At 34.0% G+C, this 21,000-nt stretch overlaps 1 protein-coding gene across 1 annotated transcript; it reads left to right on the top strand.

Annotated features, from left to right (window-relative positions):
- Nucleotides 1–10,533: 10,533 nt before the first annotated feature.
- Nucleotides 10,534–13,977, top strand: LOC131146376 (zinc finger CCCH domain-containing protein 63-like). Its single transcript, XM_058095962.1, has 9 exons — nucleotides 10,534–10,787; nucleotides 11,144–11,627; nucleotides 11,749–11,844; nucleotides 12,060–12,149; nucleotides 12,292–12,540; nucleotides 12,919–13,038; nucleotides 13,141–13,200; nucleotides 13,414–13,511; nucleotides 13,614–13,977. Exons 2-9 carry the CDS (start codon nucleotides 11,154–11,156, stop codon nucleotides 13,756–13,758), a joined length of 1,332 nt encoding a protein of 443 aa, XP_057951945.1. The 5' UTR covers nucleotides 10,534–10,787; nucleotides 11,144–11,153; the 3' UTR covers nucleotides 13,759–13,977.
- Nucleotides 13,978–21,000: the final 7,023 nt, after the last annotated feature.

The following is a 21,000-nucleotide window of genomic DNA, read 5'->3' as shown; positions in this document are numbered from 1 at the left end:
ATTGGGCAAGGGAGGTTGACAGAGCCGAACAACAGTGGAGGAGTTGTGGTCGAGTGCATCTTCCCCATCATATAGAAACTTAAAGTCGAAAGGGCTCTCAAAAACCAAGGCACGTTGTGTGGAACTTCACACGCTTCTTCATTTTTAAATCTCATCTATGCGAACAGTCGAGTGAAAAGCACGGATTGATGAAAAAAATTGTAAAAAAAAAAAAAACATACAATTTGAAATTTTTTCAAAGCACTAATTTATTTTTCAAAGATTGTGACACATGCATGATTCTGCTCAACACGTCCTGCACAAAACTAATTGTTCCAATAATTATCTTCATCGTCTAAAGAAGAAAAAGAAGAGAATTAAGTACCAAAAATTAGCGCAAACACTCATATGCAAGAAAAACAAAGAGGGTGAAAAAATGAAATTGGAAACCAAAAAAGAAAGAAAAAATATGTGCATAACAGAAGAAAAGCTAGAAGTAACGAAAATCCAAAAAATGGTTGCGACCTTATTTAAATATTAAAACAAACAATCCACTAGACCTAAATATTCATTTCTAATTAATTTAGAGCATTGAGACTAAATTTAACAAACAAGTCAAAGAAGTTAGCCTGCATGCCTATTTTAAGTTCCTCAAGACCTCAATCCATATGAGAAAAAGAAACAAAGAGAAGCTAGAAGAGAGAGAGAGAGAGAGAGAGAGAGAGAGAGAGGATTGACTAAGTTTGATTACCAATCACAAATCTACCACTAAATTTAATAGTCCATTAATAAATTGCATGAGAACCCTAAATTCTCAAATTTAGATAAATCTTCTTCAAATTTAGCTCAGTGCAAAGAGGGAGTTGTGGCTAACTGCGGCAAATGATATGAATACTGATGATTTTTTAATGAAAAATTGGAACAAAAATGGAAGAAAACATATCGTTGATCTGTCAAGATGCTATAAAATGTAGAATATAAAAAAAAAAAAAAAGTAGGGGATGAAGAGGATTTGGATGCAAAGAAGAAGAATGTAAACTGAAAAAAGAAATTTAACTCCACTTTTTTTTTTTTTTTTATTACATAGGAACTCCAACCACCAACAAGTCCTTCGAACCCCCTGATGGGGCATCAAACCTACGGATCAACGTCCTCCCCCTAGGTATCACTGATCAGGTAAAGTCCGAAATGCGAACATGGTTTTCATGCATCAGTTGAACTTCGGTCAACTCGAGCCCCGGGACACATCTCCATTGTCATCCACAATCCTCGTTAACTCACAGAAAACTCTCACCATCCACTGTCCCCACTGACTCACAGAGCGAACTCTCACCATCCACGGTCCCCGCTGGCTCACAGAGTAAAATCTCACCATTCACAGGTACCGCTAGTTCCGTGAGTGTATCTACCTAGAATTGAACCCCCGATACTTCTTCTTACGTGCTGATGTCTTTCCACCGTGTCATGCCCGTGGGGACAAATTAACTCCACTTTTAGTGGGATTGTTGGAGGTCAGTTATTTGATTTTTTTTACTTTTATGTCCTCAGTTGATAACTTATTTAGTAAATAAAATAAATATTTATAAAAGGTTAATATGAGAATTTAGAAAGATGATACCCGCTTTTAGTGGGATTGTTGAAAGTCAGTTATTTGATTTTTCACTTTTATATCTTTAATAGATCATTCATTTAGATATAGAATATAGAATATAGATATACATATAGACAACTTCAAAAATATATGCTTACATATTAAAAATTAATATACTTTAAGTATATACACAAACATGCCCCTAATAACCTCACATAACACCCAAAATATCTAATTTGCAAAAAAAAAAATAACTATCCTACATTTGGGAGCTTGAAATTTTGATTTTAATTTTTAATTTATGTATACTTATAGAAAATTATATTAAATTTTATTTTAAATTGGCACAAGTTCAAATTTAAATTTTAAAATTTATACTATTAAGTACACTGTCTTAGAGGAACATTTTAAAAAATTTCAAAAACTTATTTCCATTGTTAATTAAATTACTTATGCGTTTATGTTTATAATGTTTTTTTTTTCAAAAATATATATAATATATATAGAAAGGGAAAAATAAATTAAAACTTAAAGATAGAAAATTATTCAAAATTTAGCAAATTGAAATTGATGCATTGCAATGGGTGCTCATTACAATTGAAAAAAACATTTTTAATTAATATACTTTAAATATGTCACACTACAACACAAGCATATCCACAATATATTCACATAACCGAAAATATTTCCACTTTTTTAAAAGATAAATATTTATTTTGTAGTTGGGAGTTTGAAATTTTGACTTTAAATTTTGATTTATGTAGAATGTACAAAGTTCAGTGTAAAATTATATTGACTTTTGAAATTCACACAAATCCAAATTTAAATTCGAATATCCATGCTCGTAAATACACTACCTTAGAGCAACTTTTTAAAAATTTTAAAAACTTATTTCCATTATTAAATTACTTATATATTTATGTTTATAAGGCTATTTTTTAAAGAAATATATATTGTATAAATAGCAAGTGAAAAATAAATTACAACTAAAAAGTAGAAAATAATTTTGTATGTAGTTTATAACAGAGACTCTATGATATGCATAGAATGATTTCATAAGGATTACTTTCAAAATAAAATAATTATTTTTATAAATAAATTACTTTTTTTAAAATATGAGATTTAGTATGGGTACTTATCTAAATTTCATTAGTTTTAATTCTATATTTTAGACATTTTAAAGATCGTAAACATGTAAATTTTTTTTAAAAAATTAATATAATTTAAAATAAATTTGTGCAAATTTTGCAATGCTCAATCCAAAATGAACAGATGTTAATACAAACGATTTAGTTTTGTAATTTAACTTTTCACAGATTGACATGTGTGAGGATTGTATAGTCGGGAAACAAAAAAGGATTAGTTTCCAAATAAACATCCGTGCCCCAAAGAAGAAGGGACTAGAACTTGTGCACTCAGAATGTATCGGGACACAACAGCAGAATACCGAGAATCCTTAGGTGGAGGAACCAATGCAGCAAATTGTCACATCACCATCTCCTACTCCATCTCCGGAGCTTAGGAGATCTATTCGGTCTCATATACCAAACAGAAGGTATATTGATTACTTACTTCCTACAGATGGAGGAGAGCCCGAACGCTATGATGAAGCATGTCAGGTGACAGATATGAGCAAAATTAAAATTGTGTGAAAAATACAAACCAAGATGGGAAAAGGACAGTGTTTTTTTTTTTTTTTGGGGGTTGGCATCACTATAGGTGTTTACTTCTTGATGGTTTGTAGTAGTTTTTGTTTTTTCTTGTATTTTATAATGCGCGGATTTCTCATCCTCTTTGTATTTTCTTCTTCTCTATTAATAAGTTTTTTTTTTTTTTTAAGGAAATTGAACTGCGTGGGTAATAAATAAAACTAAACTCACGGAAAAGGTGCAATGGGTACCTTTTAATTTTTTTAAGATAATGTAAATAAATTGTTTTTGTTTATTGTATTTGGTTAGTGTTTTTGTTATTGTTGTGTGTGTTTGTTGGCATGGTTTGAAAACCTGGATAAGATCGGTCGACTCGACCTTATTCAACTAAAACCGGTCACCAGGCCAGTCTGATCAACTCGCCAGAACTGGAAATTTGTTGAACAGGGATTGACCATTCAAATCGGTCTTAATTGGCTAGAATCGATTTGAATTGAGGTTGACTCCCTGTCACACCTATTACAAATTCCCAAATGAGAATTGGTCTAACAAAGTCCCAAAAATGGATGCTCCAACATTTAATGTAGCCAACAAATTAGTGCAGTGGTAAGAAATATGCTCTCTCTCCCATGCATTTTAGGTTCAAGTGAAGCCCCTACACTTCTCTAACCCACCACATACTCAATTGGAGAAATCAAAACCAAAGAAGCCCTAAACAAGTCGAACTATTATGGTTAAAACGCCCCGAAACCCTCAATCCGGTTCTTACAAAAGTTCATGACACTTGTCTTCTTCCCCATGAGCAAGTCATCGTTGGTGAGGAACTCTGGGGTGGGGAGCCAAAACTCGTTATCATCTAATTAATCATCAGCCATTTGCACAATCATAAAAATTGGAAAGTAATAAAGGCACAAAAATATTTCAAAGTGGGGTTTTGATGACAAGAGAAACGGGTGTTGCTATCTATGCAAAATTTAATTATAACTTCAGTTGGGTTTTGCTGGATATATGGAGTCCCATGGTCCTAGCAAAAAATGCCCAAGGAAAGAGCACATAAGAGAGAGAAATAGAGGAAACAATAACTTTATCACATGCTTGTTTCTACATATGAAAATTGCAAGAAAAAAGGAGATAGATGTCAAAAAAGGTACCATAAAAGGGTTTTCCGCATCTAGGGTTTGTTCAAACCCTAGATAGGTGTTCATTCGAAGGAGAAGTTAGGGTTCCTTTGAACAAGGAGTTAGGTAAAGATTCATTTGAGTCATTTGAGTTTTCGAAGAAAAAAACCTGGACCACAAAGTAACAATGGTCACCTTGATAATAGCTTTGCTACAATGTGACTTCCTAAATTCCATAGGTAAGAAGTCCTCAGTCGATATAGGAGAGCTAGTGGCATGAGCCTAGAAATATATCAACCTAGAGGAAGTTATCACTACAAATAGAAGCAGATCATATTTGAAGAGAAAGCACACCAAAGACGTTAATGAAATAATCAAAGGAGGAGTAAAGGAATATACCTTTACTAAAGACTTCCCTTCTAGGTGGGACGAATAAGAGAAGTTGAGAGGGATTATTATAGGTGATAAAAGGTGGTACGAACCACGAGGCTTCATAAGATGCAAATCATGCTTGAGAAATCTACACAAAAAAGACTTCACTCGCTAAGATATAACCTATCTGATTAGCATCTCTGATAAGGCCCTAAAGTGCCTACTTGATGAGCACTGTTTATGATCAAGCATCGAGAAGCGAGCTCCGCTTGCCAAGATATTACCTATATAATAAGCATCACTAGTTAGACTTTGAAGCGCCTATCTAATTAGCACTGCTTATGAGGCATCAAGAAGTGAGCTCTTCTCGCCAAGAAAAGACCCATCTGATGAGAGCCTGATGAGGCCCTAAAAATGCCTATCTGACGAACGCTGCTCATGAGATATCGAGAAGTGAATTCTTCTCGCCAAGACATGACCTATGTAATGATAATCGCCTATGAGACAAGAAAAAACAAGCTTTGTTCAGCAAACTATTGGCCTATTTGATGAGCCCCGCTCTTGAGGCAACAAGAAACAAGTTCTGCTCAAAATTATTGGCCTATCTAATAAGCACCACTTATGAGACCCCAAAATTTTATATGATGAGCACCACTTATAAGGAAATAAAGAACAAGCTTGCTTGGTAAACTATTGGCCTATATAATAAGTACTACTCATAATGCTTTGAAATTGCCATTTGACGAGAACCGCTAATAAGGCAACGAGATACGAGCATTGCTTGCCAAAATAATATCCATTTGATGAGCATTGCTTGTGAGGTCCTCAGAATGCCCACTTGATGAGTCCCACTTAAAAGGTTCATCTACTCAGCCAAGGCTCACAGTTGCTTGACTATTAAGCTGCACGACCAATGATTAGCTTAGTTTTAGCTAGTGAAACCTTCATGCAAAGAATAAGTGATATAAATATATAGCTTAATGAATTGGATATTTCAAGATTGGCTCAAAAGAAGCTAATTGGACAACAAACTAGCTCGAATATTTGGAGGTTGGCTTAAAGAAGCCGATTGAACGAGAAATTGGCTCGTTTATTTGGGGATTGGCTTAGAAGAAGCCAATTGGATGAGAAATTGGCTCAAATTTTGAAGATTATCTTGGACATAGCCATTTTTAAGGGGAAAAGTTGGATACTTGGAGATAGACTCAAAAGATGTGACGCCCTAATTTTTGAACAAGTTTTTTTAAATAAATAAATAAATATTCACTCGTCATCAATAACATCCATAATCGGCTACGTCAACCACCCTATTACCATTCATATGACCCGACCTGCATTGGGTACCGGGTTAAAAGTTATTTTATCATACAATCTAATAGCGGAAGACAATATATACATATAAGTCAAAATACATTACCCAGAATATCAACATACATCTATATACATCACTATAACAGACTCAAAAACAACTCAACTCTAGGGGAATTACACCTCCCCTAATCTAGAAACTCACCCTGCGTGTTAGGGTCCCAACTCCCTATGATCACAGAGCTCTATCACCTGACCTATTCCTGTTCCCCGAGAAATTTAGATAATTTGGGTGAGACACATTTCAGTAAGAAAGAATAAATTATTTACAGTGTATGGCCATAAGAGTTCAGTTATAATACATTTTACTTTTCAAATCTTCATTTCATTTGAGAAAATATGCTGATATACACATTCTCATAATCATATAGATATACAACACAAGCTTTTATAAGCTTAAAAACCATTTCTCAATTTTATTTATTCCCAACCCATATTTACTCGCGAAGTTCCTGAGAATAAGAAAAATTTACCCGCCCATACAAGTAGCTTCCCTCTGCCCTAACATGTTATGCAACCAGGTATGACCACATCTGATACCTATCAGGACACTCACCTTACTCAGTAATCCTTCAAGTGGAGAGTTGCACTTCGCCTCAATTATTTATATTATTAACTCATATGATTCAATTTCTCAATTTTACCATTCTCTATTTCTCAATTTCCATTATTTCTTTCATTTCTCATTTTAGCCCATTTTGTCATTCTTTTACTTTCTATTTCCATTTTACTTTCCGGCTCATGAGTATCCTTGGTATCAAATATCAACATCGCGTCTGTAACTCATGGCCACCCTAAGGATCTTTCTTTCCATGCGATGCTTCCCCTTATGGTCAAGGTTGTGCGGCCCAAAGGCTGGATCTAACCGTGGTTGGCCGACCCGGTTAGATCAAAATATCATATCACATATCGCGTCTATAGTACGTCTAGTCGGCCTATAGCCCTAATCCGAACTCAGAGGGCCTAACAACCCTACAAAATAACTCAGTCGACTGTCACGCCACACGCTCCAAGAGTTCGTGTGGTTGCACTATACCACTAGCAAAGATATTGTGCTCAATATCACAACCATCCATTAGGGTTCACTACCACATACCTGCAATCATTATGCGGTATTGACATTTCATCAATCATATTTCAATTCCATATTGTAGTATTCATATTTCCCATTTCCACATTTCAGTATGTCCATATCAATATACATCATTAATCACATATCAGTATATCTCAATTCATTTCAATATAAATGTTCTCATCATTTTCTATGCACATTCCATTATCTCATAATAGTACATACATATCATATTTCACGTATTTCCACATTTCCCAAAATACTCATATTAGTAATTTGTAAAATCTTATTTTTCATGCAAATAATTTCTATTCACATATAAATACCACATTTCATTATTTTCCTCTAATCACATCAATCATTCTCATTTCAATATTTTATCAGAAAATACCCATTGTTATATTTCACATTTTTCAACACATGTTATGTGTCACACAATTTTCATATAATATTCATAATATATTAATTTCACATTCCAAAGCATCACAATTTAATATTACTCAAATGCCACACAATTTATCTAATATTGATATCATAATAACTTTCAGGCAAAATACCATATGCTCATTTTCACATATTAATTTAAATAGTAATTCTAAAAATGCTGCTATAATTTATTTCTCTTACCTGATTTACTGAGAGTCTCGTTAACACCCAAATCTTACGTCCTTGGCTCTCAAAACTCAAATCCTGCAATTTACATTTTTCCCAGATTAATTAACTCATTTCCCCAAAATAATACCCATCTAACCTTCCCTAAGCTCCATATACCCCAAATTAATATTTAAACTATTATTTAACATTCTTACTTAATTTTCTGAATTATACTTGTGGGTCTCGAAATTACACCCGCGGCGCTCACCCGGGCCCTAAATTTCAAAAATTCTACTTCAACTTCAGATGAAATTAATTAAAAATAAGCCCTTTAATCACCCCCTTATCCCAAATTTGGGGTTATGCTCATAATTACCCCACGAGAAATTCGTTTCTCTAGACTTGTAGAGAATCATCCCTAGATTCCTGTGGTGGTATCTGATTGTCAATCAGACTTATAATTTGCAAGAAATTAAAGAAAAAGGAGAAATTAGCTTACCTTAGGAGATACGTCTTCGCCGCTTCTACCATGAATCCGCTCTGGTAGAAATAATGACATTGGAGAATGAAGTCCAGTGGTATGTTCTGATTTCCGATTGGATAAGAATCCGTCACGTAACTGAGGAGAGAGAGAGAGAGAGAACGAGAGGAGAGAGAGTGTGAAGTTCAGAGAGGGGGGTGGCGCAGGATTTCACCTAAAAGCTTCTTTAATTATTATTATTTTTTCTTTTTCCTTTAATTAATTAATTAAATTTTTTTTTTTTAGAATCACTCCACTAATCTTGTATAATCCTTTTTGGGATTATTACAAAAGAAGCTAATTAGACGAGAAACTAGATTAGATATTTTGAGATTGACTCAGAAGAAGCGAATTGGACTAGAAACTGACTTGGATATTTGAAGATCGATTTGGGAGAAGACGATTGGATGAGAAACTTTGAGTAATTGCTCATGTCATGAGGGATAACTCAGATGGAGTCGTGTAATTGAGAAGACAACTCAAACTTTTTAAAATTAGCTCCCCCGAAATCATTTAGTTCATGAAGGGGCTAGGGTTTAGAGTAGACAGCTCAAACAAAACCGTTCAATGATGAAATCAACATGATGGAGCCATTCCTAGAAAAAGGTATTTTAAAACTCACTTTGACCAACTCCCAACCCACACAAACTCCTCGGTTGAGCCATTTACAAAGGAAATTCACTTAAATTCCATTAATTGACACATGGAAAGCCAAATCAGTTAAATAATACGACTTGATATAAATCTCATGATAATGAAAGAACATGTTGTAAATGCAATATACTATCGAGTCTTAGAGTACGCTCTAACCGAAAAGGTAGCTTTAAGACTTAAGATTAGGGTGCTAATTGATATAACCTAAGAAAAGAGATCCTAGCATTAAACTCAACACCAACTTACAAAATACTGGAAAAGACATCAAGAGATGTTACAAAAGAGATAATGTCCACTAATTAATGCAAAGAGATAGCAAATATTTACTCCCTAGTAACATATCCATAACCAAAATGTAACCCTCGTGATCCAAATAAATATCCATTAATAGGAAATCAATAAGAGGGTATTCTAAATACTTATATAAAAAACAAAACCCATAAGAAAGATAAGACATGTCATTTTCACTCACTCTTTTACTATTGAGATCATATAATCCTTTCAAATTCCCTTGCTTAGGCGTCGAGTGATCCCCTCGGGTCCCCTAAGTTGTTATTCTCTCATTCTTGATAGGTGATCGAAGCCGTGGTTGATCCTAATTCAACTGGACAATTTTTCGCAGCAACAATTATTGTTATTATTATTAAATAATATTTTTTATCGTTCAATTATAATTTATTTTTTCCCTTACTATCTAAATTTTCAAAAAAATAAAAAGAATCTTATAAATATAAATGCATATGTAATTTAATTAGCAGTTGAAATAAAGTGTTATATTCTTCTAAGGTAATGCACTTGAAAGTATGAATTTTTTAGAGTTTGAATTTGAATTTGCGTGGATTTAAAAAAAGGTTGATGTAATTTTAAATTAAATTTTGCGTAAATTAAAATTAAAATTTAAGGTCCAAATTTTAAGTTTGAAACTCAAGAGAATATTCATCTTCTCAAAAATGAGATGATTTAGGCTGTTACATGATATATCTAAATTATATTAATGAAAAATATATTAATTTATTAATTTTTAAGGGTATTGAGAAGTTAAAAGATAATTGAAAATTAAAGATATTTATTAGTGATCTAAATGTGTGTGTCCTCTTTTTAAAGTTTATCATTTTTTTATGAGATAATGAAGGCCTTAAAAGATAATGAGAAGTTAAAAAGTTTGTTTAAATTAAGAATAAACATAAGTTATTAAATTACTTATATGTCCATGATTTGTAAATACTATAATTATAAGATAATTACTAATTATAAGTAATTCAATTTGCAATTAAAATAAATTATTTTAGTAAGTCAAAAATGTTCTTCTAAGATAATGTATTTGAAAGCATGAATTTTAGAATTTAAATTTGAATTTGTGTGGATTTGAAAAAATATCCATATAATTTTAAATTAAAATTTATATAAATTTATACAAATTAAAATTTAAGGTTTAAATTTTAAGTTCCAAACTAAAGATAGATAATATTTATCTCTTCTGAAAATGAGATAATTTAGGGTGTCATGGTATATATCTAAATTATATTAATGAAAAATATTTTAAATTTTAAAAATAGAATGCTGCTTTTAGAAAAAGTTGTTAGAAATTAAAGCAATCTCCCGATTTATTGGAATTCGAATTTACAAACATAACGTTCCTTATCTTCGTCGCAATTTGAATCCGGCACCGAGGCGCCTATATATACCCCTAAATCCCGCGAAGCAAACCCCATGACTGCGAACTCCCCAGCTCTTGACTCTCCCAACTGTCCATTTTCCTCTGCAAAACCCTCTCATCTCTCTCTTCTCTAGCCCATCTTCGGAGCCCATAGATACGCAATCTCCATCTTCAGTTCTTCGAAGCGTTCAATATCACTCGTTTCAATCACAGGTTTGATTTTCAATCTCCCTGTGCTTTTTCTTTTAAGGCCATCATTATCATACGCCATTAATGGACCTTAAGGGAGCTTTGGCGACGGGGATGATGTTTTGGACCGGATATGATACTTATTCTTAAGCAAAACCGTGGATTTTTAGGGTTCGACTTTTGTGTTCTCTCGAAAAGTTTGACCCTCTTTTTTGGGTATTGTTTCTTAAAGAGTTGCATTGGGGGATTGGATAGGTTCTAGGATTATATTTGTTCTGATTGATAAATGGAAGAGTTCTGTTGGGAGGATAAGGGTGCTTTCATTGATACGTGATTATGGATTCAATTTGTTTGATTTATCTTCTGTTTCTATATCTCAGTTATATAGAAATGGATGTCAAGGTGCCAAGAAAAGCAATTGACAGAAGAGTGTTTAATCGCTTCGGAGGACATGCAAGCAATACCGTCTGTTCCTTCTGGCTAGCAGGGAGATGCTACAGAAACCCATGTAGGTTCCTTCACCCAGGAGCACCCCCACAAACCCCGGCTAACGTCTGGCGAAGGGCGGTGAAGCCTTCTGAGCAGTCCCATGCGTTACCTGATAAGGAGTCCCATGGCTCTGGTTCTCAATCACTGCAGAAGAAGTCTAATATCACCCCTGAGAATTCTCCTGAGAATTCTTCAGTTTTGTCCAACAGAAGTATTGTGATGGAAGAAGAAAAAGCCCCACAAAAAACCCAGCAAGCGATTTGTCAGTGTTGGGTATTAGGAAATTGTGTGCATGGAGACAAATGCAAGAACCTACATTCTTGGTTTGCTGGCGAGGGGTTTACGATGCTGGCCAAGCTCGAAGGGCACAAGAAGGTACTTGTTGCCACAATAATGCTACTTCCTCTGATATATAAGATCCATTTTCCCTTCACATTCTTATAGTTTGGGGAAGTTTCGTCATTTCCTTACTCTGCCTTGAATCTTTCGTTTATAGGCTGTTACTGGGATTGCGCTCCCTTCGGGCTCAGATGAGCTTTATTCGGGCAGCAAAGATGGGACTGTGAGGGTGTGGGACTGCCATACTGGTCAGGTTGGTTTTGCTTTCACCAATGACAATTTTTGCAATTGTCTTCTTCCTACATGTATTGGAACTATTTTCTCATTCCATATTTTCCATTCTTTTGATCTATTCTACAAATTAATTGATATAAATTGACATTCATATTCATTAATAGTCTAGATCATGATACTATTCCTTTTTTTTTTTTAAGTGTTACATGTAAAGTGTTTCTGTTTTCTCCTCAGTGTGCCAGCATCATTGATCTTGGTGGTGAAATTGGATCTCTAATTAGTGAAGGGCCATGGTTGTTCATAGGATTGCCAAATGCTGTCAAGGTAAACTGTACTATGAGATTCTGAGGGCTGTTTTGTTACTTTTTATACCTATAATTATAATGTCTTTGAACTCTATTTTTGTGAATTTAAGTTCTTAGCTCATTGTATGGTTATATCTTATTGTAATGTTGGTGTGCTGCAGGCGTGGAACATCATCACCAACGCTGACCATTCCCTCCATGCATCAGTTGGGCAAGTGAATGCCATGGTTGTGGGTAATGAAATGCTTCTTGCAGGGGCAGAGGATGGTACCATATTGGCATGGAAATCTGGTTTGGAAGCCAATTCCTTTGACCTTGCTGCATCATTGAAAGGCCACAGTCGTGCTGTGGTTTCTCTAGTTGTTGGAGACAAAAGGCTCTACTCGGGTTCGATAGACCATACAATAAGAGTAGGTGTTTCAGTTATCTTAATGATATTACTTGCTTTTCTTTTGGGAGGAATGGTTTGGAACGAAATGAACTTGATATCTTGTATTGAAGGTTTCCTGGTTTATTTTTCTACATGATACTTGGGCGATGTTCGGAATGATAGTTTTGTTGCTTTATAAACTGTGGGCATAACTGTTGAATTATTCAATTGAATGGCTAACATAGAAAAAGATTTATTTAAGAATACAAATAAGAATTGTATGCTTTTATATAAGAAGTCTTATGGTAGGTGATTAATTCATTTCGACCAAGCTAGGTTGCTCAATTGTTCTATTGTTGCTGTTTCTTATATTTTGTTGATGTGTGCTCATAATCATGTATTATTTGCCAACTTTTAGGTGTGGGATCTTGAAGATTTACAGTGCATTAAAACTCTGACCGGACATACTTCAGTTGTGACGTCTCTTCTTTGTTGGGATCATTATTTACTATCGTGTTCCATGGACCAGACAATAAAGGTTTGATCCTCTTCTTAATTTGTTAAAATATCTTTCTTGATTAATGACTTTTCCTGTGCATTGAATCTAAGTGTGCAAACTGTGCGTCATCTTTCCATGCAGGTGTGGGTTGCCACCGAAGGAGGCGACTTGGAAGTAACCTATACACACTGCGAAGAACATGTTAGTTATTTGTTCCCGGCATCCTTATTGTATATTTTTGTCATATATTATGTCATATTTTTGTTCAAAGTGGGGCTTGTTAAGGGAAGAGAGAGGAATGGCCTTAAATGTTTAGGTTAATTTTATGTAGAACTCCAGTTTCCTTTAATGATTTAAGGGTCAATTTTCTCATTCAACTTATTCTGTAAAAAAAAAAAAAAAAATTGTTTGCAGGGTGTGCTTACACTGTCTGGAATGCACGATGCTGATGGTAAACCAATTTTGATGTCATCTTGTGATGACAATTCTGTGCAGTTGTATGAGCTGCCACTGTGAGTACACTACTGCTGCTTGCTTCATTTTCTGCCTAACCCATCATCTTATTTTCTTTGTCGGCTGTAATGTGGCCTTAATTTTGTTTTTTGTTGGTTTAGATTTGCTGGAAGAGGCAAGTTGTTTGCAAAACAAGCGGTTCGAGCGATCGGAATAGGCTCCGGTGGTCTTTTTTTCACGGGGGATGGAACGGGTCAAGTGACTGTGTGGAATTGGCTCACAAAGCCGACTTCAGGGCCTCAGTAGTGAACAGCAGCAATATTTTTGTTGGTTCTTTGTCCATGTTGTACAATCGGCAAGAGTTCAAGTATGAGTGCTTGCAGAAAAATTGGGGCGACATTTTAGAAAGCCAATTATGTATAGAAAAATTGCAGAAAAATAGGGGAACACTTTTTGTATGTAAATTTGCACTGTAAAAGATCAATATTGTGTTTGAAATAAAATCGTTCAGTGATGAAATTGACATGGATGGAGACATTTCAAGCAAAAAAATATTTAGAACTCACTTTGAACAACTCCAAGCCCACACAAATAGCTCGATTAAGCCATTTACAAAGAAATTCACTCATACTCCATTAATTGGCACATGTTAATGAAAGAATTTATAGTTAATGCAATATATACTCTCGAGCCTTAGAATACTCTTGAGCCAAAAAGGTAACTTTAAGACTTGAGAGTAGGGAGCCAACTGATATAACTTAAAAGAAGAGACCTTAGCATTAAACTCAGTATTAACTTACTAAAGACCAAAAAATGAAAAGACATCAAGAGATGTTACAAAAGAGATAAAGTTTACTAATTAAAGTAAAGAGATAACACACAAATATTTACTTCCTAGTAATATATCTACAACCAAAATGTAACCCTTGTGGTCTAAATAAATATCCACTAATAGGAAATCAGTAAGGGGGTATAGTGAATGCCTATAAAAAAATCCCATAAGAAAGATAAGGCATTTCATTTTCACTCACTCTTTTATTGTTGAGATTATATAATCCTTCCAAATTCCCTTACTTAGGCATTGGGTGATCCCCTTAGTACATCTTGGGTCCTCCAAGTTCTTTTCTTATTCTTGATCACAGGCGATCAAAGTCGTGATTGATCCTAATTTAATTGGATATATTTTCGTAGCAACAATTATTATTATTATTATTATTATTATTATTATTATTATTATACTTTATTTTTTCCCCTTACTATCTATATTTTGAAAAAAAGAAGGAATCTTATAAATATAAACATGTAAGGATTCTTTGGGTCAACACGTGGGAGGTAGGATTGGTTCGGAGGCACGTGGAATGCAATCCAAGGCATGTAAGACGCGGTGATAAGGCCCACTTGAACAACTGTTGGAGAATTAAGCTTACTCCCATAAATGAGACAGTTTCTGTTCAAGGACAAACAGTTGGAAATCACAAGTGAGGAGGAAATTGTAGAAAATTCCACAAGTGAATTTGTCCCACATTGAAAAAATTGAGTGGATGATGAGTGTTTATATACGTGATTGGACTCAAGACCCAATAGACTTAAGCTTTTGGGTCAAGTTGATGTTCACTTAAGTGTATCAAGCTCATTTATGGACTCCTCTGGTACTAACACTTTCCCTTTTATTGAGTCCTCCCAAAGCACTAGACGGAATTGAACAATTGATAACACAAGCCATCTCATAAAAGAGAAAATAATTGGTGATACAATGATTCTCCTTAAATAATTATTTGGAACTAGATAGACGGAAAAGATGATTTGATAGAGTAAAAGAAATGTTAATAGATACTATTTTAGTTGGAAAAGATGATTTGATAGAGTAAAAGAAATGTTAATAGATACTATTTTAGTTGGAAAACCCCATTGTTTTAAATTATTACTTTGAAAGAAGTCTCAACACATGATTTTATGTTTAAAATTAATTTAGAATTTCCTAAAATGTGGTTTATTTAGTTGAATGTTACCATATTTTACTAATGCATCAATTTCAATTGTGACATTGTTTACCCTTACATTTTTTTTTAGAGTATTAAATCCTTTTAACTTATGATTGATGAAATTATTTTTTCAGAATATAATCTCAAAGAATGCAGATTATTTTTGGACACTTTTAATTTTATCGTGACATATTTTTTTTTGTATAAGATAATTAAATACTTTTAACTTATGATTGATGAAATTATTAATCGCATGTAATAAAATTGCTCTATCAAAATTTGCTTTAACACAAAATTTATGTTTACGAGACAGTGAGAAAGACCCTCCCAACCTTCCACTCTTGTTTGTGGTATATTAACTCAGAGATTAGAGTTTGAAATATAAATTTGGATTTCTAGGAACTTAAATAAAATATAATACAAAATTATATTAGAATTTTCACCAAATCAACACTCATCAAAATTTGAAGTTTAGAATTTGAAATCTATACTCCCAAACATAATCTAGAAGTTGGACCAACAAGCTTTTGGTGATCCACTAGAGTTTGACCAACAATATCCTAATTCCTACCCTCTCAAATTCCCAAATTTCCCCTATAACAAATTGACAAATAACCTACCAAAGGATTACAAATTAATTAATTGCATGTTTGGTACATAGAAATGAAATAAATTTAAGCGGATTAAAAATAAAATTATCACTTGATTTCTTCATTCTCTTCATTCAAATTTTCATTTGATTCCAATTCCATTTCACAAACTAAACATGACATAATTCCTTTTTATTCCAAGTTTATCAAAAAAATAGACAAATTATTTTTTGCAATCTACTACTATTAAGTTTATATTTGAATACAAAGTAAAATGGTTCTAAGCTATTGCGCTATCTCATAGGACCTAGATAATCATACTTCTATACTTCACATCATTTGCTGGCATCATGTATGGAATTTTTTCTCCCAAATGAACTTTTTTTGATAGGTAACGATCCACACTAGACTTAGGTGACCCATTTTGAATGCCAACATGTTTAGTGATTAAATGAAAACTAAATAAGTAAAGAAAGCCAAATCAAGTGGGTATACAGGAAAAAGGAAGCAGTTTTAGAAAGGGAAATTAAGAAGTACAAGGCTTGCTTAGTAGTGAAGGGTTACTCATAGAGAAAGGGAGTAGATTACGTTGAAATCTTCTCCCCTATGGTCAAGCACACTTCCATCAGGGTAGTGCTGGGGCTAATGGCGCAACATGATCTGCATCTAGAGTAGATAGACGTCAAGACAAAGTTCCTTTATGGTGACCTAGAGGAGCTGATTTATATGACACAATCAGAAGGGTTCAGCCAACCTAGATAGGAGCATTTAGTCTGCAAACTGAACAAGTCACTGTACGGGCTAAAACAGTCTCCAAGGCAATGATACAAGAGGTTCGATGCCTATATAACCTAGATTGGCTACAAGAGGTGTGAGTACGATTGCTACATCTATGTGAGGGAACTTGTGGACGACTCTCTTATTTTTATACTACTACACACAGATGATATGCTAATGGTTGCTAAAGACATGACCGAGGTAAATTGATTGAAGACTTTGTTGGGAAAAGTGTTCGACATGAAAGACTTGGGTGTAGCCAAGAGAATACTTGGCATCGAGATTCGCAGGAACAGAGTTGCAGGGAGACTACGATTATCTCAGGGCGGCTATGTGGAGAAAGTGTTGGAGAGGTTTAGCATAACCAATTCTAAACTAGTGAGCATGCCTTTGGCGAGTCATTTCAGGCTTTCTACTGCCCAATGCCCAAGTACGGATGATGAGGTACGGAGGAGGGTCCCTTATGCTAGCGCAATGGGGTGTCTGATGTATGTCATGATGTGTACAAGGCTGGACTTGACACATTCTGTTAGCATGGAGAGCAAGTTCTTCTCGAATCCTGGTTGACAACATTGAGATGCTGTGTAGTGGATTCTCAGGTACTTGAGGGGTACGACCGAGTATGACATAGAGTTCAGAGCACAATATAGTGATTCAACAGTGGTGGGGTACGTGGATATTGACTACGCAAGAGACCTGGATGACAAGAGGTCTACCACAGGGTACATATTTACCCTTATGGGGGGACCCATTTTTGAAGGTTTATGGTATAGTCGCTCGTGGCGTTGTCTACTACTGAGTTGGACTACATGGCAGTGGCTGAGACTTCCAAGGAAACATTGTGACTTATAGGGTTATTTAGAGAGCTGAGTGTTCAACAAGGTGGAGTTCGGCTGCAACGTGATAGTTAGAGTGTCATTTACTTGACGAAGAATCAGCTGTACCATGCAAAAACAAAACACATTGTCGTGAGGTATCACAGGGTCAGGGAACTAATTGTTTCGGGGGAACTTTTTCTTGAGAAAGTCCATACATCTGACAATGCGGCTGATATGCTGACGAAACTAGTCACGACGGATAAAATCAAGGATGGCTTGAACTTAATTAACGTCTCCAAGTGCTAGAGGGGAGACGAACCCAATCTATAGGCCGGGGAGGAGCAGCAATTGTGCTTTCAGATTTCCAAAGTGGTGAATATTCGCCAAGGTGGAGATTGTGGGAGATGTGACTCATATTCTGAGCAGATCACGTGTACCGGAGAAGGCTACGTGAAGCGAGGGACAATTGCATGAGAGGAATATGCAGTACTGGGGCAAACCGTCGATGATTTGGCCCGTCGAATGATTGGGCCAAATCATCGACGGTTTCAGGCAGTATGCAGGGGTATTTTCTCATATGTAGATTACGAATTTTGAATTCGAGGGCTTGTAGATTTGGGTTATCTGGAAGATTTTTCTCCGGAGGATCACTGTAGATGTAGTTTAGTTTTACAAGAAATCTTCTATAGAAATTGGGTTCATATTTAAACACTATTATAACCCAAAGATGTAAGCTTTGACATTGTTCATAGTGAAAACCGAAGTGTCGTTGCTCTCGTGGATGTAGGTTATTGCAGAGCCACATATATCTTGTGCATTCTAGTTGTATTTCGCTTGTTTTTATTATTGTTTGATTGCTTCTTTAGTATATTTCATCATTGAGTGTTTGCATTAGTGAGTGTTGAGTGATTCGTGATTGATTGTGTGCTTTCATTGCGCGTTTTCAAGTCGGAGAAACACCAACAAAAAACATCAAGCAAATAAAAGTAGCCTTTACTAACATGAAAAATTAGTTTTTTTGTTAAAAAAATGATCTAACAAATATGAATTGTCTTTGTTAAATTGTCTAGATTGAGATTGTTAATAAGATATTATGTATTGACAATGTTCAAATACAAATAACTAAGCAATTAGTCGTCTTTACTAGCATGAAAATTTAGTTTATTGTTAAAAAATGATCTAACTAATACGAGTTGTCTTTGATTACATATACTTCTTTTATCCTAATATGTTACTCAAATATTATTTTTGTTAAAATATTTGAATGGAATGTGTAGGATTAAATTTTTGATTAGTACGTTATATATATATATATTTACATTTTAGTTTTATTTACATTTTAGTTCCCTATTAATTTTATACTGAAACTAGTCCCATTGCGAAGCATGGACTAATTTACTAGTTATATTCTTAAAATTCAAAAAATTAAGCTAGAAGTAATTGAAAAATGGAGAATAGTCTCTATTAGAGTTTATGCCTGAAGGAATAAACAAATATTCAACAAACTAATTGACCTAAAAGGACATTAGAGAGTTTTTTCTGATATTAGGTTACATTTTTATACATTTTGATACAATTTTTACATTTTGTATTATTTGAGTTAACGAATTTTTTTTAATGAATTTATGAATATAAATTGAGACATGATTTGTAACACATAGCAAGATGTCACATTTAATGTTACTTTCAATACTTCTGTCTATTTAAATCAGAGATGATGTTGAAAGTTCCGTCATTTTAACAAATCGATCTAAACATTAATGTAGTTATCTGGTGAGTTATAAATTTCAAATTTTACCTAATGGTTCGTTTCGATCAAAGATTTTGATCGAGAGAAAAGAAAAGGAAAATATGAAGAAAACTTATTTTCTATTCTATTATATTTTTTATTTTTTTACTTGATAAAAAAATAGAAAAAAGTTAATTCCTCTATATTTTCGTTTCCTTTTTCTTTCATTTTTCAAGTTTCAAACGGTACCAAAAGTTTTGTGCCTCATAAGTATTTCTCGCCGACTAAAAGTTGGGAAGTAGAGTTTGGTACTTCTCTCTTCCTAACCAAAAACCATTTACATTAGTATTGCTTGGAAAATGATGGCCATTCACCAGGCCAATGAAGACAAAGAAAATATGGTTTTACTCTATTTGGCCATCTAGTAATCAAGTCAGTTGGCCATATTTCCTTGCAATTTTTTTTTCAAATTTAATTTAATTTTAATAAAAAATATTTAAAAATAATTTAGATTGAACTTTATTTTCCAAATTGATGCGTCCAAAAAATGTTGGTCCATCCAATATTTTTTAGATAAAAAATATTAGACTATCCAATGTTTTTTAATCTTGGCCAAAGTAGAACATGTGACACATGGCCATTAAAAAACATTACACTAAGTACTAGTTTTAGCCAAAAAATGCTGGATCATCCGGCTCTTTTTGCATGCCCTTGCACATATTTGAAAAGAGTAAAAATGAATATCAATTTAGGGTAATAATGCACAGTATTTTAATTTGCTTCTCATGGTTACACATATGATCCAATGATGAACATTTTGCATGTTGTTATGGATAACTATAGCTTAGCCAAGAAGGGAGTTAGATTTGTGGATCCTGTTAGACTGGTGGTCGGTCTTCACAGAGGTATGTTGATGGGTTTGGTCCCTATTCTCTTAGCTACATGTTATAGTTTTCAGTACCCCATAAATATTGTATGCTACCATAATATCTATAGAACTTTTTAAAGATGTTTAGTAGTTGAAAAAAATATTCATTTTTTATTTTTAGAATTTAAAAACACACAAACAAACTTAAAAAATCTCATAAATCAATTCATGTAGTTTGTCATTAATTGCTAGAATTCCTATTCATGCTCTTATGATATCTTAAGTAATTTGTTCTTACATAATTAATTTTAGAGGATGAAAATGGAAATAAAATTGTGTTTGACATTTTTCCATGCTAGTTATTTTCTATAAATCTACCAAATATAAATACTTCATTGAGCAAGTAATGCTGGTGAAATAGTTCTTGGATCGATTTTGCTCTTCCTATTAGTGAAGATATGGCAAAATCTTAGTGAGTATCCAACTGAAAGAGATGAATTAGCTTAGTGTTCCTACCAAACACGTGATGATCACAAGGTTGTGTTACGTGGGACATTTAACGGTAGCGGTGGGTCCCTAAGGCCCTCATCAGTACGAATGTAATCAAGCTGGGTGTAGTAAGAACACATTTCACAAGAAATTGACTTCTTGAATAGTACTAATTTGAAGCTTCTTTATTATGGACTTCTTCCTTTCTAATTTCCTCCACTTGCATCTCTATATTCATCACTTACATGGAGAGGTTTTAGTAAGCTTACGTGAAGGTAGAAGTTCAATAATAGAG

Source organism: Malania oleifera, chromosome 13, assembly GCF_029873635.1.
Source record: "Malania oleifera isolate guangnan ecotype guangnan chromosome 13, ASM2987363v1, whole genome shotgun sequence".
NCBI lineage: Eukaryota > Viridiplantae > Streptophyta > Magnoliopsida > Santalales > Ximeniaceae > Malania > Malania oleifera.
This window is presented reverse-complemented; position numbering and strand designations above follow the sequence as displayed.